Below are 11172 nucleotides of genomic sequence, written 5' to 3' on the forward strand. Positions count from 1 at the left end.
TGTGTGTGTGTGTGTGTGTGTGTATGTGTGTCTGCAAAAAGTGAGGCAACTCAGCTGTCAGACAAAAACCCAGACATGAGAACTTGTTCAGTGTCCTGTTGTGAATTCAAACCTTCTTTACCGTCTTTGCRTCTCGTAGGGCTCGGAGGCGATGGAGGACTGTGTGCAGGGGGCGCTCTCATCACTTTACCCTCCCTTTGAGAGCACGGCACCACCCCTCCTCTCACAGGTAAGATTTGTTTCTATTAAATGACTCTACAGAAACAGACAGAAGAGGAAAATACTGGAAGTTACTGTAAAATTACCCCATGCTGGAGGAAACACAAACTAAATCTGRCCATGTAGTTACTCATAGCAATTTTCGAACCTTTATAGCAAACAAAACAACTGGATGTTTTGTCAAAGCTGTTTATAGATTTACTGTGTCCTGGACAACTTAGATCTACACCAGTGTGACAATAAGCTAAGAAGATGTATTTTGCACAACCAATTGTTAAAATCCATGACRTGTTTCCACATGCATGGCTYGCTAAACTGTATTCCAGGMTGTGCACRTTAATGCCCACAATGTACCCGCCTCAGCAGCCATCCTCATGTTTGATTTATTCTACTGYAGTACACTTTTGAATTTACAATAGGTAGATTTGGGCCAATTTATTATTTATWATCAGCATGACTTTTAGATCTGGGCATTTAAGGCACTAGAGCCTCAATTGTTTTCTGCTAGCTTAGAATTCAAGCTTTAGCATTTCCTGAAAAAGGTTTTAGACACGTTCAAGATGCTCATAACAACTCTGCAATATGTTTTGAGAGATGTGTCAAACCAAGAGAAAAAAAAAACTATTGAATGTGTTCAAAATTGAAGTGGCAGGACTGTGAGCCTGTGCAAATCATGCAAGGAAATTAAGAACTCCCCAAGAATGTTTTAAACACTTGAAAGTCTCCCTCGCAACTTGCTGCCTATATCAGCCAAGTGAGAAACTGGATTACTGGATTAAGCTCCACAAGTACCACCAATATAACTCACATTTGAAATCAGTGCTGTAGCTTTGTTCATGTCTGACAATACTTCTAGCAGGTCCTGAGACTCCTGCTTAAGTAGGCACTATACCAGTTCACTGCCATCCACTCCAGTTTCCACAAGAGTTTTTGAAATATTCTCCACTGCACTTCTGTTKGGAGTAGTTTTCATTTGGWGCCAAGATTGCTTGAACTATCCATCTTTTTGTCAATGGCTGCTTTTTCTTAGTTTTACACTACAGTTCATGTTAGTGAGATTTTTATTCCACTTCTAGATCACAGATCCTAAAATTCACTCTGGAGTACCAAAAAAAAAGTAACCTGAATACCACCAGTAATACAATCAGAAAACACCTTTTCTCCAATCATTGACTTAAAATGACCAGTTTTGCTAAACACTGCCCATCATTCCTGTCTTCATAATTAACTTTTGACAATATACCTCTATGCTGTGGTTTATTGGGGTTTTGTAGTTAGTTTGTGCTAAACTGCCATATTACTTTCACCTGTTTTCTCTGTTTGTATGGAAGAAGTGTGAACCATTGGGATTTGGCAGCTTTCTGAAAAGAATAAACTACCCCATTAAATAAACTCAAAAATTTAAACCAAGGCTGTATTTAGGCTACACCACTCTGGATCTTCTTCAGAACAGAAATTTTAGCCTATGTTAGCAACACTACTCCAACATGAAATTTTCAGAAACAGTTTGTTTGATAKATCCATGGGGATTTTTAATACAGAACTTTAAAGAAACRATTACATGGCAGCTTATTTGGTTCACACCTATTATTAGGCCTATTTTGTGTCCCAGAAAGGCACAAAGTAGTGTTTTGCATTGTTTTTGTGCTATTTTATCCTGATTTTATTACTATTAAACTTTGATTATGTGGTAAAATGATCAATAATCAAATCATTAAAAAGTGTTACAGTGTTTCGGCAGAGTATTTAAAYATGCTAAGAATAGTCTTTTTTTGTATCTTGATATGGGTTGACATGAACATTCTCACCACCTGATGGCACAATATAAGTATTTCAGCATTTTCCTGAGAATTTTGCTGACAAGAGAAATTAATAGAAACATAAATCAAGAAAAAAATACCTGTCACCAGAAACCGATACTGTGTATAATGCTAAAAACCCATTATATCAAGCATTTCAATTAAGATATTTTGTGTATGTGTCTCCTTTTGTTGGTCCAGGTCTTCTCAGTCTTGGAGTCAACCTATCAACACGACAGTCTTCGTTACCTCCTGGACTTTTTTGTACCTGCTAAGCACCTCTTGCACAAACTTCAGCAGCATGCCTGTGTGAGTACCAAACTACAGACACTCTGCAGATGAGAACACACACGTAGCTRTATAATCAGAAGCAGGATCGGCTGTCACAAGCAAGAAACACACTGTGGGAAAACTGTCAGCCGTGGACTTCTTGAATACTCTGGTGAAAGTGGTTGTTTGTTGTTTGATTGTTAGCCTTTTGAGCAATGAGTCCAATTCAAGTTTTAAGTCGGTCACAAGAAATWGAGCCAAAGGAAGTTGAGGTAAATCTCAAGGCATGAGCAGGAATGTTTGGAGTCAATGTAGACAAAACCAAGTCAAGATTTATGTTAGCTTTATAAAGCTTAACATCAGGCCTCGTTCAAGTAAACAGAAAAAACTCACATCTGGTCTATTTCTGAGGGAAAAGCCATATTTCCCCCTCATCATTTTATTGCAACAAGTCAAAGCTTTAGATTAGTATCAARTCATACAGGGTAAAACTACAGGAAATGTGTCGTTTGTTGTTCAGATCCATTAGTCTTTAGACCTTTTGAGATAAAATTAGGAATGAGCACTTACAGCCCTTAGACAGATGAARTAGACTAACTGGGCATAGATCCATGGGTCAAAGGGTCAGGAAAACACTTTTCCTGGGCCTTTGTTCAAAGATATTGTTAACGAGTTGTCRAACAGTAATTGAAACAACTACAAAAAAAAAAGACTCCATTTGACAACAGAAAACACAAAACCACATGAATGGAAAAACTACCAAAAAAGACCCATCAACAAACAAGACAGTATTTTTATCCAAAGTAAACAAAMAAATTATAAATAAACAATGACATCAAGGAGAAGGAAAACAATCAAAAACAGACAGAAAAAATAACGGTAAATTGACTTAAAATGTTGAAAAACTAATGAGTCACAAAAAAAACCAGGCAGGTTAAACAACTACAAACACAAACTACAGAAACAAAGAGTGTTGACACAACGCATCTAAACCACAGTGAGGGATAAAAGAAACACAAGATAAAACCTTTTTGACACATAGGTACTTTCACTCTGGGTTGGAGTACTCTTACAAATACACAACCAGACTCTGCTTCTGTCCCTTAACTCATTCATTCAGAAGCACCTAAGTGTGATGGTTTGATCTAATCATCTTCCATTCCTCTTTCAACTGGACATTTTAAGTCTTGTTACATATACAACTTACATATATTGTTTAYTGTGTTTTCATTGAACAGGTTGAATTAGGAGAAAATTGAAGATGAAGCTCATCTTCAAGTAAAGTCCAAACAAAACCCACAGCAAGAATTTTCTCCACATCCATGTTTGTGGAATGAATACATGTTGGTCTWATAACGGTGCACATCATGTGACCAGACATAGTAAACAACCATGATTGAACAAAATAAGTTGTATATCTCAATACTTTTCAAACTTCACAAACCCTTTAACAACGCGAAATGGTACGTACCATATTGATGCGTGCATAATGTAACTTGAGTATAATGTGACCCCCCATTYTGAGAGCTTAAAAAGTGTTAAAAAGTCAAATCTTTGCATGTAACGCTACACCTAATTTAAGACAGGATTTTTTAGCATTTCCTGTGAACTCTCTGGTTGAAAACGTTATATTAAGGCTACCTATTTAAATGGTAAAAGGGGTGTTTTTCATGCGAAGCAGTGCATGTTTATTAATTTATTGTGAMAATTCATTAGCAAAACGTTTGTCAAGATTTACTCCCATGTATAATACAAACCCCCAACTTTATGGAGGACTTTTTTGGGGTTAAATTTTTCACATTATACATGCATTACTTTGGTACTTAGCATCAACCATGTGTCATTGTGAATAACCCTGTATTTACTTGACACATATTTGCCAAGAACACAAAAGAATTATGTAACTATTACAAAATAATAAGAAATACAAGCAAAGGCAGTGTCTAACAGTCATGCAAGCAACACAAGTATACTGTGGCTGAGCAGACAGAGCATGTGCATGAATGTGTGTGTAATGTTGTTGTTGGGTCATCGGTAAGATGGCATACTGTACTYTATTTGAAACATAGTAGATATTTTTTACAGCCAGACAACGCAAAATGCTAGGGCAGCACGATGGATCAGTGGTTAGCACCGATGCCTCACAGCAAGGAGGTCCTGGGTTTGATCCCCGGTTTGGACCTGGGAGTTTGCATGTTCTCCTCGTGCTTGAGTGGGTTTTCTCCGGTTGCTCTGGTTTCCCCCACAACACAAAAATATGTACAATAGGCCCAGGCCGCCCTTGAAAAAGAGGTCTGTGATCTCAGTGGGATTTGCCTGGTTAAATAATGATATACAAGTTCAGTTTTTTATGCAATGCCACCTAAATATTAAATTTTCTTTCAAGAGTAAGTTCCTGGCTAGAATGACTCCAATGCTAAAGGAAAGTTTCATGTTTTTCAATTTGATCCATGCTCAAACTTTTATTTACTAAAGGGTTAAATAAAACTCTAAAACATAAGCTGGCAAGTCAAATTGTACAAAAGTGTCTGGTTGAATTTAAGTTTTTGTTGTTGTTGTTGTTGTTGTTGTTGTTTTCCCGAGGCAGAGTTTGTGGTTTCCTGCCTTGGAGGCTCTGTGAAATGAAGGACAAACAGAAAAGTGAAGCAAGGGTTTTTTTTTGCTTGTAATTTTCAGTCCACATACCGACTACACTCGACAAACTTCATGTAACCGAGTCACTGTCCAACAGAGTCATCCCTCGAAATCATGACATCTTGTTTTTGCTTTCTGACACATAGTAATTAACCGATGGTGTTTAGCTCAAGCTTAAAAGGAAGAACCTGTCTCATATTTCACCCCACAGTTCTCTCTGGACTCAGACACATAAAACACATGGGGACTTTGAGCAAACTATGTTTTCATTGTCGTTGAGTGGAGCTGCCCGGGACGGGAGTTAGAGTCATGACAATAATTCCTTCCATATGTGACTGTGTTACTGCTGTGAGAGAAAGAGGAACTTGCAGAGCGGTGGCGAGAGTTTGGAGGGGAGAATGGAGAGAATGAACATGGCCTTCATTCATGCAGCCTTCTGTGCATTGAAGTACGCGCATGTCTGGGAGGGAGGGGGAAAAAGAGAAGACTTGTAAGTTGCGAACCATAGAAGACTGATTGAGGAATTTTTAAGAGGGAGGTGGGGTAGAAGGAGCAAACACTGGGGCACATTGAGGGAGAAATGGGTRGGGAGAACCAAAGAGTTTTCAAATATGGTCAACTCAAAACAGACAAACTTTTGAGGGGAAAAAAAAGTGACAAATGCTTTATGTTCATATCCATCACCATGGCTGGAGGATGCATTAAAAAAGAGATGGAAGGGAAGCTTAAGAGGAAGAAATTGAATGAAGTGCACAGAGATAAAAAGAAAGTAAAAAAAAGGGAAGATGGAGGAGAGGTTGAGTTAGGAATTTAATTTGAGCACGTCTAGTGTGTCTGGAGGGCAGGCAGAGGGGAGGGAGCAGCTCAGTGTCAGTATTTTAGACGTGACGGGGAACACCCACGATGGGTTTTATCTGTGAGACTTCAAGCGCAGGGATATAGATCTGACACAGCATTCATTAAAGTGGGAAAGTGCTTGGATTAAGGTGTACTATAATAGATTAGCTGATTAATGTGCATGAGATACCACACAAGTCTTTCATTACTTCGCTTAAATCCACCAAATTCTTGGGTAAATGCTTAGATTCTTTTCCCAGTGTACATTTGACTTTATTGAATTTTCTTGTTTCGTCTCATGTGTTTTCCTCTAATGAAACAGAGGTCAGGTTATTGTGAAGAGCCGATCATCTGCATGTTTTTGTCTGACTCACACCCCTCCATTGTTTTCTCATTGTGTGAATCCACTGACGTGGTTTTTACAAAGTGGAAAACAGYGTGAGTCACGTGTCTGACCTTTGTATGTGCTGTGGGCTTTGGGTCAGTTGAACAAATAAAAAGTGCTGACTTGGGTGGTATTGGTTCTGGAAACTCAACTACRTTAAGCCCAAGTGAGCAGGAAATTTCCAACTGGTGTGTGAGTTGCTTTGTTAATGTGAGAGCATGACTGTGCATCAGGCAGTATTGGTTYAGGCAAGCAGAAACTCTTAAATGTTGGAATTTTAAAGGCTGTTCAGTGAATTAATTAACCTGAAGAGGCTCAAAGGAGAGACRGCCTCATAAAAATTTATGAGGGTGACATTTCCCCCTCTTTATTCATACCTCTAACACACCATTTGTATGTGTCTCTTTGTTCTTGTCTCAGTCTCAGTATCTGGGYTGCTTGTTCCTGCACTCCGGCTGGCCTCTCTGTCTGGGTGAGAAAGTGGTTGTCCAGCTCTCCACCTTAGACTGGAGACTTCTGCGCAGCAATGACTTCTACCTGCAGGTGGTGCCCTTCTCCACCCGGTGCCCCAGACTGGCCCTAAAATGTCTGGCCCCCGGGGGTCGCACTGTTCAGGAGATATTGGTGCCTGAGTCGCAGCATCCTCTCGTGTTCACATCTGAGTGGCTGCACAGYATCAACAAAGAGCGTGGTCACAAGAGAGAAGGTATGGGGACAACTTCCTTTATTCCTGTTGTTTATTCTTTAAAAAGCTGAGCTAAAGTAGTGACTTTAGACATTTTTTTCAAGCACAGAAAAAAGTTTAAATACAATTTTTTATAGACTATGGTTTATCCCACTGAAGCTGTTGAACAGAAACCTACATTAATTTCTTTATTGATATACCAGTCATTGGAATATAAATTTTAATGTTTTGTACTACAGCTTATTGTAAAACCAATAATGATGTACCTTATAAAATGTACTTTTACCAAACATTTAAACTTTACATTACCTCCATCTTCTGTCATTTATTCCACAGTTGGAGGAGGACTTGACACCTGTCTAGTCAGTACATGTGATGGTATAGCGCGACTACCGTGGAAGGAAGTTGTTTACCCAAAGTTCATCCACGACCCATCTGAGGAGCTAGGCCTGATGGCAAACCATGATAATCTGATACCCAGCCGCCTTCCCAGTGAGGGTGGGAGCAGCCTCGGGGGTTGGGGTGGCTCTTCCTCTGGAGAGCTGGACTCCTGGTCCTGGGATGAAGAAGAGGATGAAAGTCTACCACCTTATGGCATGGACCCCGCACTCAGACGAAGGCGTAGTGAAGATGGGCTTGGGCGTACTGCGAGGCAGTCTCAGCTCGATGGGGATTATGTCGAGCTTCTGGAGCCCAGAGGGGGTCCTGATGGAGGGGTTGACTCCAGGCAGAGGTACCTAGAGATGCATGGGATTTGTAAAACCAAGACTTTGCCATTGTGCAGGAGAGGAAGGGCCATCAAACTTCGAAAAGGGAAAGCCTGGACTTCTGGGAAAACAGAAAGATCGGGAAGCTTTCGTGCTTATCGTGGCGCCAAAGGAGAAGCAGTGACTCCAAAGGAGGGTGTACCACCACCAAAGCCTCCAATAGCAGCTGGAGAACTTGGCAGAGTCAGGAGATCTTACTCCTCCTCTGTCCATGACTCAGATGATGGGGATAAAACAAGCAAAGGCTCTGAAGGACAGGAAAGCCACAACCTTTATTTTGATGGCCARTTCAAGGAGAGAAGGCCGGGTGTGGGAAGAGAGCGAGACAGCAACGGAGCCACACAGTCAACCAGAGATGGGCACAAAAATAAAGACTCCCAGAGTAGTGACTGCTTGGTCACTAACGAAATATTTGACCTAACAAACCATAAAGCTGAGTATGTTGTAGAGGGTCAATCAGATCACGGATCACATTCAGACTCTGTTTTTGAGGATACTGACAAACCACTGAGTGGAGACAGCGATGCTATTACCCCAACATCGGACGCACCAGAGAGGCTCCTTACTGGAGTTTCAGAAAGTGAAGGAACTRCCAACAGTGAGTCTAAAATAAAGATGTCACCAAAGCTGAAGGTCACAGATGAAACGGATAAAGGAAAGATGGAGGAAAGAGTGTGTCCCAGAGGAAAGGAAGTTAAAACAGCGGGGTTCAGAGCACCACGGTACAAAGATAACACTGTAATCTACAATCACAGTTGTTTTATATAGTAACACTGATTTATATTTGATAGTACACACTGGTTACTCTTAAAAATAACCATGTTGTCTTTCTGCTTTGTTTTTAGGAGGAAAAGGAAGGGAAAGGGAGCCAAAGGGAAGGGTAAGTCTGGTGGTCGTGGAAACCAGAAAGGAGCAAAACTGCAGAGTAAAACTCCTCAGCCAAGCCCCACCACCAACTCTACACCAGCAAAATTGCTGCTCACTAAGGAAAACCAGTCTAAACCAACTGAAAATACTGACAAACCTGATGGAGTGCCAACGACACATAAAAGGAAAGAGGATAYAAGGAGAAGCAGTGCAGGTTGGAGGAAAATAATGGATTAATTTTAGTWATTACTGAAAGCTTTTATTAACTCAAATTTGTTTTTATTTTCAATTTCATAGCAGAGACAGAGGCTGAATCTTTGCCTGYATGCAATGACCAGTCTGGCACATCTTTCTTAAACCAATCTACAGACGAGGCTGTGTTAGAAGGGACATGCCCTGACCAAATAAACAGTATTACCTCCAAGGAGCCTGCTCTTCTCAGGGAACTGGATGCCAATCTGCTGCAGTCAGGGAAGCTGCAGTTGACAGGCAAGATTCTTTACTTTACTGTAATTTTATGTGACTTGGTAGAGGCTTTTTCGAACATTTGTTTTGAAAATTTTGAGGGTACTAAAAATAACTTCATTACGATTATAGGTACAGTCGACAGGATGGGGCGGGGTCTGGTTTTCACGGACGCAGATGCATCAGAGGAGGGTTTCTGTGCAGAAAATATGGCCCAGACTCTGGCTTGCTACCACAGAATCACGCGGTAAGCGTTCGTGTTCTTTCAAGAGCACCTGCAATCTTTGCAGATTGACAGAGTTTTGGTTTATATTGTGATCTAAAGCTGTTTCTATGGCTTTGTGTCCAAGTTTGCCTTGAAAGCAGGAGGCTGTGCTTTCAGAAAGTCTTGATTTTGACATTTAAATTTGTTTAGGCCAGGATTCTTATTGAGCAAAAAGACATTTGGGTAAGATTGGATAATGCCCTGGGGTGTTGGAGCAACTTCCTGCTGGCTGGTGAAGGACTGGCCAACTCGGGTCAAGTTTACAAAATGAGTCAGAGATTTAATCCCTTGTGTTTGAATTAAAAAATGCACCAGTTTAGGCAAAAAAATCAAACTTTGATTTCTTGCTGTTTTTAATCTGATGCTGAATCAGCTTTAGAATACCTTTAATCTCAAAGGTCTTACAGCTGGTCTGCTTAACTAACTGAGGCTCAAGTCAGGAATTAAAACATGGAGGAATTGAAATTGTTATTTTGGATTACAAAATGGCCAACTTCCTGTGTTGTTTAAAAAAGAAGGGGCAATACAACATTCAGTATTTTTGCCCCTCGTTTATTAACTTTTAGTATAAGTAGAAGGTAGGATTAACAGAATGATTCTTAACCCATCAACSCATTTCCAGCCACTTATCCATGGTTGTGGAGAGGAGGCCAGGCCACTTACTACAAGCTCTCTTGGAAACCCTCCCTCAAACTCATCCCCCCACAAATTTAACCCTTAACATCACCAACCATCTSCTGTCTGTAAAAACAAGGAGACCACAAAAAACAAATTTAACAGTTACTTTGAGCTGTGCAAAGGACTATTTGTGYTGTAATGTTTAAAACACACCCCCTTTTGGAATGTAACAAAGTTATATAAAGACAAAAACACATTTGGTGACAAACATTAAGMGTTTTATCACTTTTAAGCACATTTTGACTAGAGAACATTCTCATTATGATAGTTATCTTTAATAGTTATAATTTATGGACATTATTGTTGCCAAAATACTTGAACTTTAAAATGCCTGACATGATTTTTTCTAATGAATATAAATACAKTTTTTGAAAGATAGCATCAGTCAAGAACTAAATTTTTTTACAACAAAATGAATCGTTGTTGATATATTTAAATGTGACATAACAGGAAGTGATGTCAAAGGGGAATGTCAGCATGTGAACAGAACTTTGCTACAGCAGCTAACAGCACAGACTGTAGAGAAGAATCTGATGTTTCTTTATAGATTATTTTGAGTCACTATCAGAAAGAGATGAAGACGGGTSAGAGCTCAAATAATAGAAAAAGTCTGGGGAGTTCCCTTTCTTTAAGAGTTTCCCTTTATTGTCACTTCCTGTTTCACTTTGGCTGAGACACATTCAAAAGAAAATGTATATAAGTGTTTTATGTCCTTTCTTAAATATAAAGAATTGATTTATTTTTGGCTTTTTGTATTTGAAGGATATCCATGTTTAAAACTATATAATTGGTAATAACACAGGCAAACAAATCAACAGAAGTAATACCAAAACTCTCATATTGATCTTTTACTCAACTTATCACAGTAGTCACAGCATGGTTCAAAACATAAACTAAAGTAGCACAATCAGTTCCCCAACTGTGTTTATTTTGCTAATAACCCGTGCACAATTGAAATTAAGCTACACAAATATTTTAAAGGGGAAATATTATGTGTTTCTCAGGCATACATTTAAATACTATACCATAATAAAGTATATATGTCAACTTTACCTGTTATTAAAATGCTGTTTTTATGTTTAAATAGAAAATAAACTTATCTTCTCATCACTTCCTCTTCTAAACACCTTGAAATTGGCCTCTTTCTCTTTAAGAACCGCCTTCTGCTTCTGTACCATCCTGTTCTTAAAATGCTGTTTTTATGTTTAAATAGAAAATAAACTTATCTTCTCATCACTTCCTCTTCTAAACACCTTGAAATTGGCCTCTTTCTCTTTAAGAACCGCCTTCTGCTTCTGTAC

The 11172-nt window shown here is 39.3% G+C and overlaps 1 protein-coding gene across 1 annotated transcript in view; it reads left to right on the forward strand.

Annotated features, from left to right (window-relative positions):
• arhgef40 (Rho guanine nucleotide exchange factor (GEF) 40) overlaps window positions 1-11172 on the forward strand; it is a 68022-nt gene that overhangs the window by 17051 nt on the left and 39799 nt on the right. The window contains exons 2-8 of the mRNA XM_014022675.1: window positions 140-229; window positions 2220-2327; window positions 6565-6850; window positions 7166-8318; window positions 8442-8677; window positions 8761-8952; window positions 9061-9175. Of these exons, the coding sequence (XP_013878129.1) occupies window positions 140-229; window positions 2220-2327; window positions 6565-6850; window positions 7166-8318; window positions 8442-8677; window positions 8761-8952; window positions 9061-9175 (2180 nt within the window). The remainder of the gene's footprint in view (window positions 1-139; window positions 230-2219; window positions 2328-6564; window positions 6851-7165; window positions 8319-8441; window positions 8678-8760; window positions 8953-9060; window positions 9176-11172) is intronic.

This window comes from Austrofundulus limnaeus, unplaced genomic scaffold, assembly GCF_001266775.1.
Source record: "Austrofundulus limnaeus strain Quisiro unplaced genomic scaffold, Austrofundulus_limnaeus-1.0 Scaffold338, whole genome shotgun sequence".
Taxonomy (NCBI): Eukaryota; Metazoa; Chordata; class Actinopteri; order Cyprinodontiformes; family Rivulidae; genus Austrofundulus; species Austrofundulus limnaeus.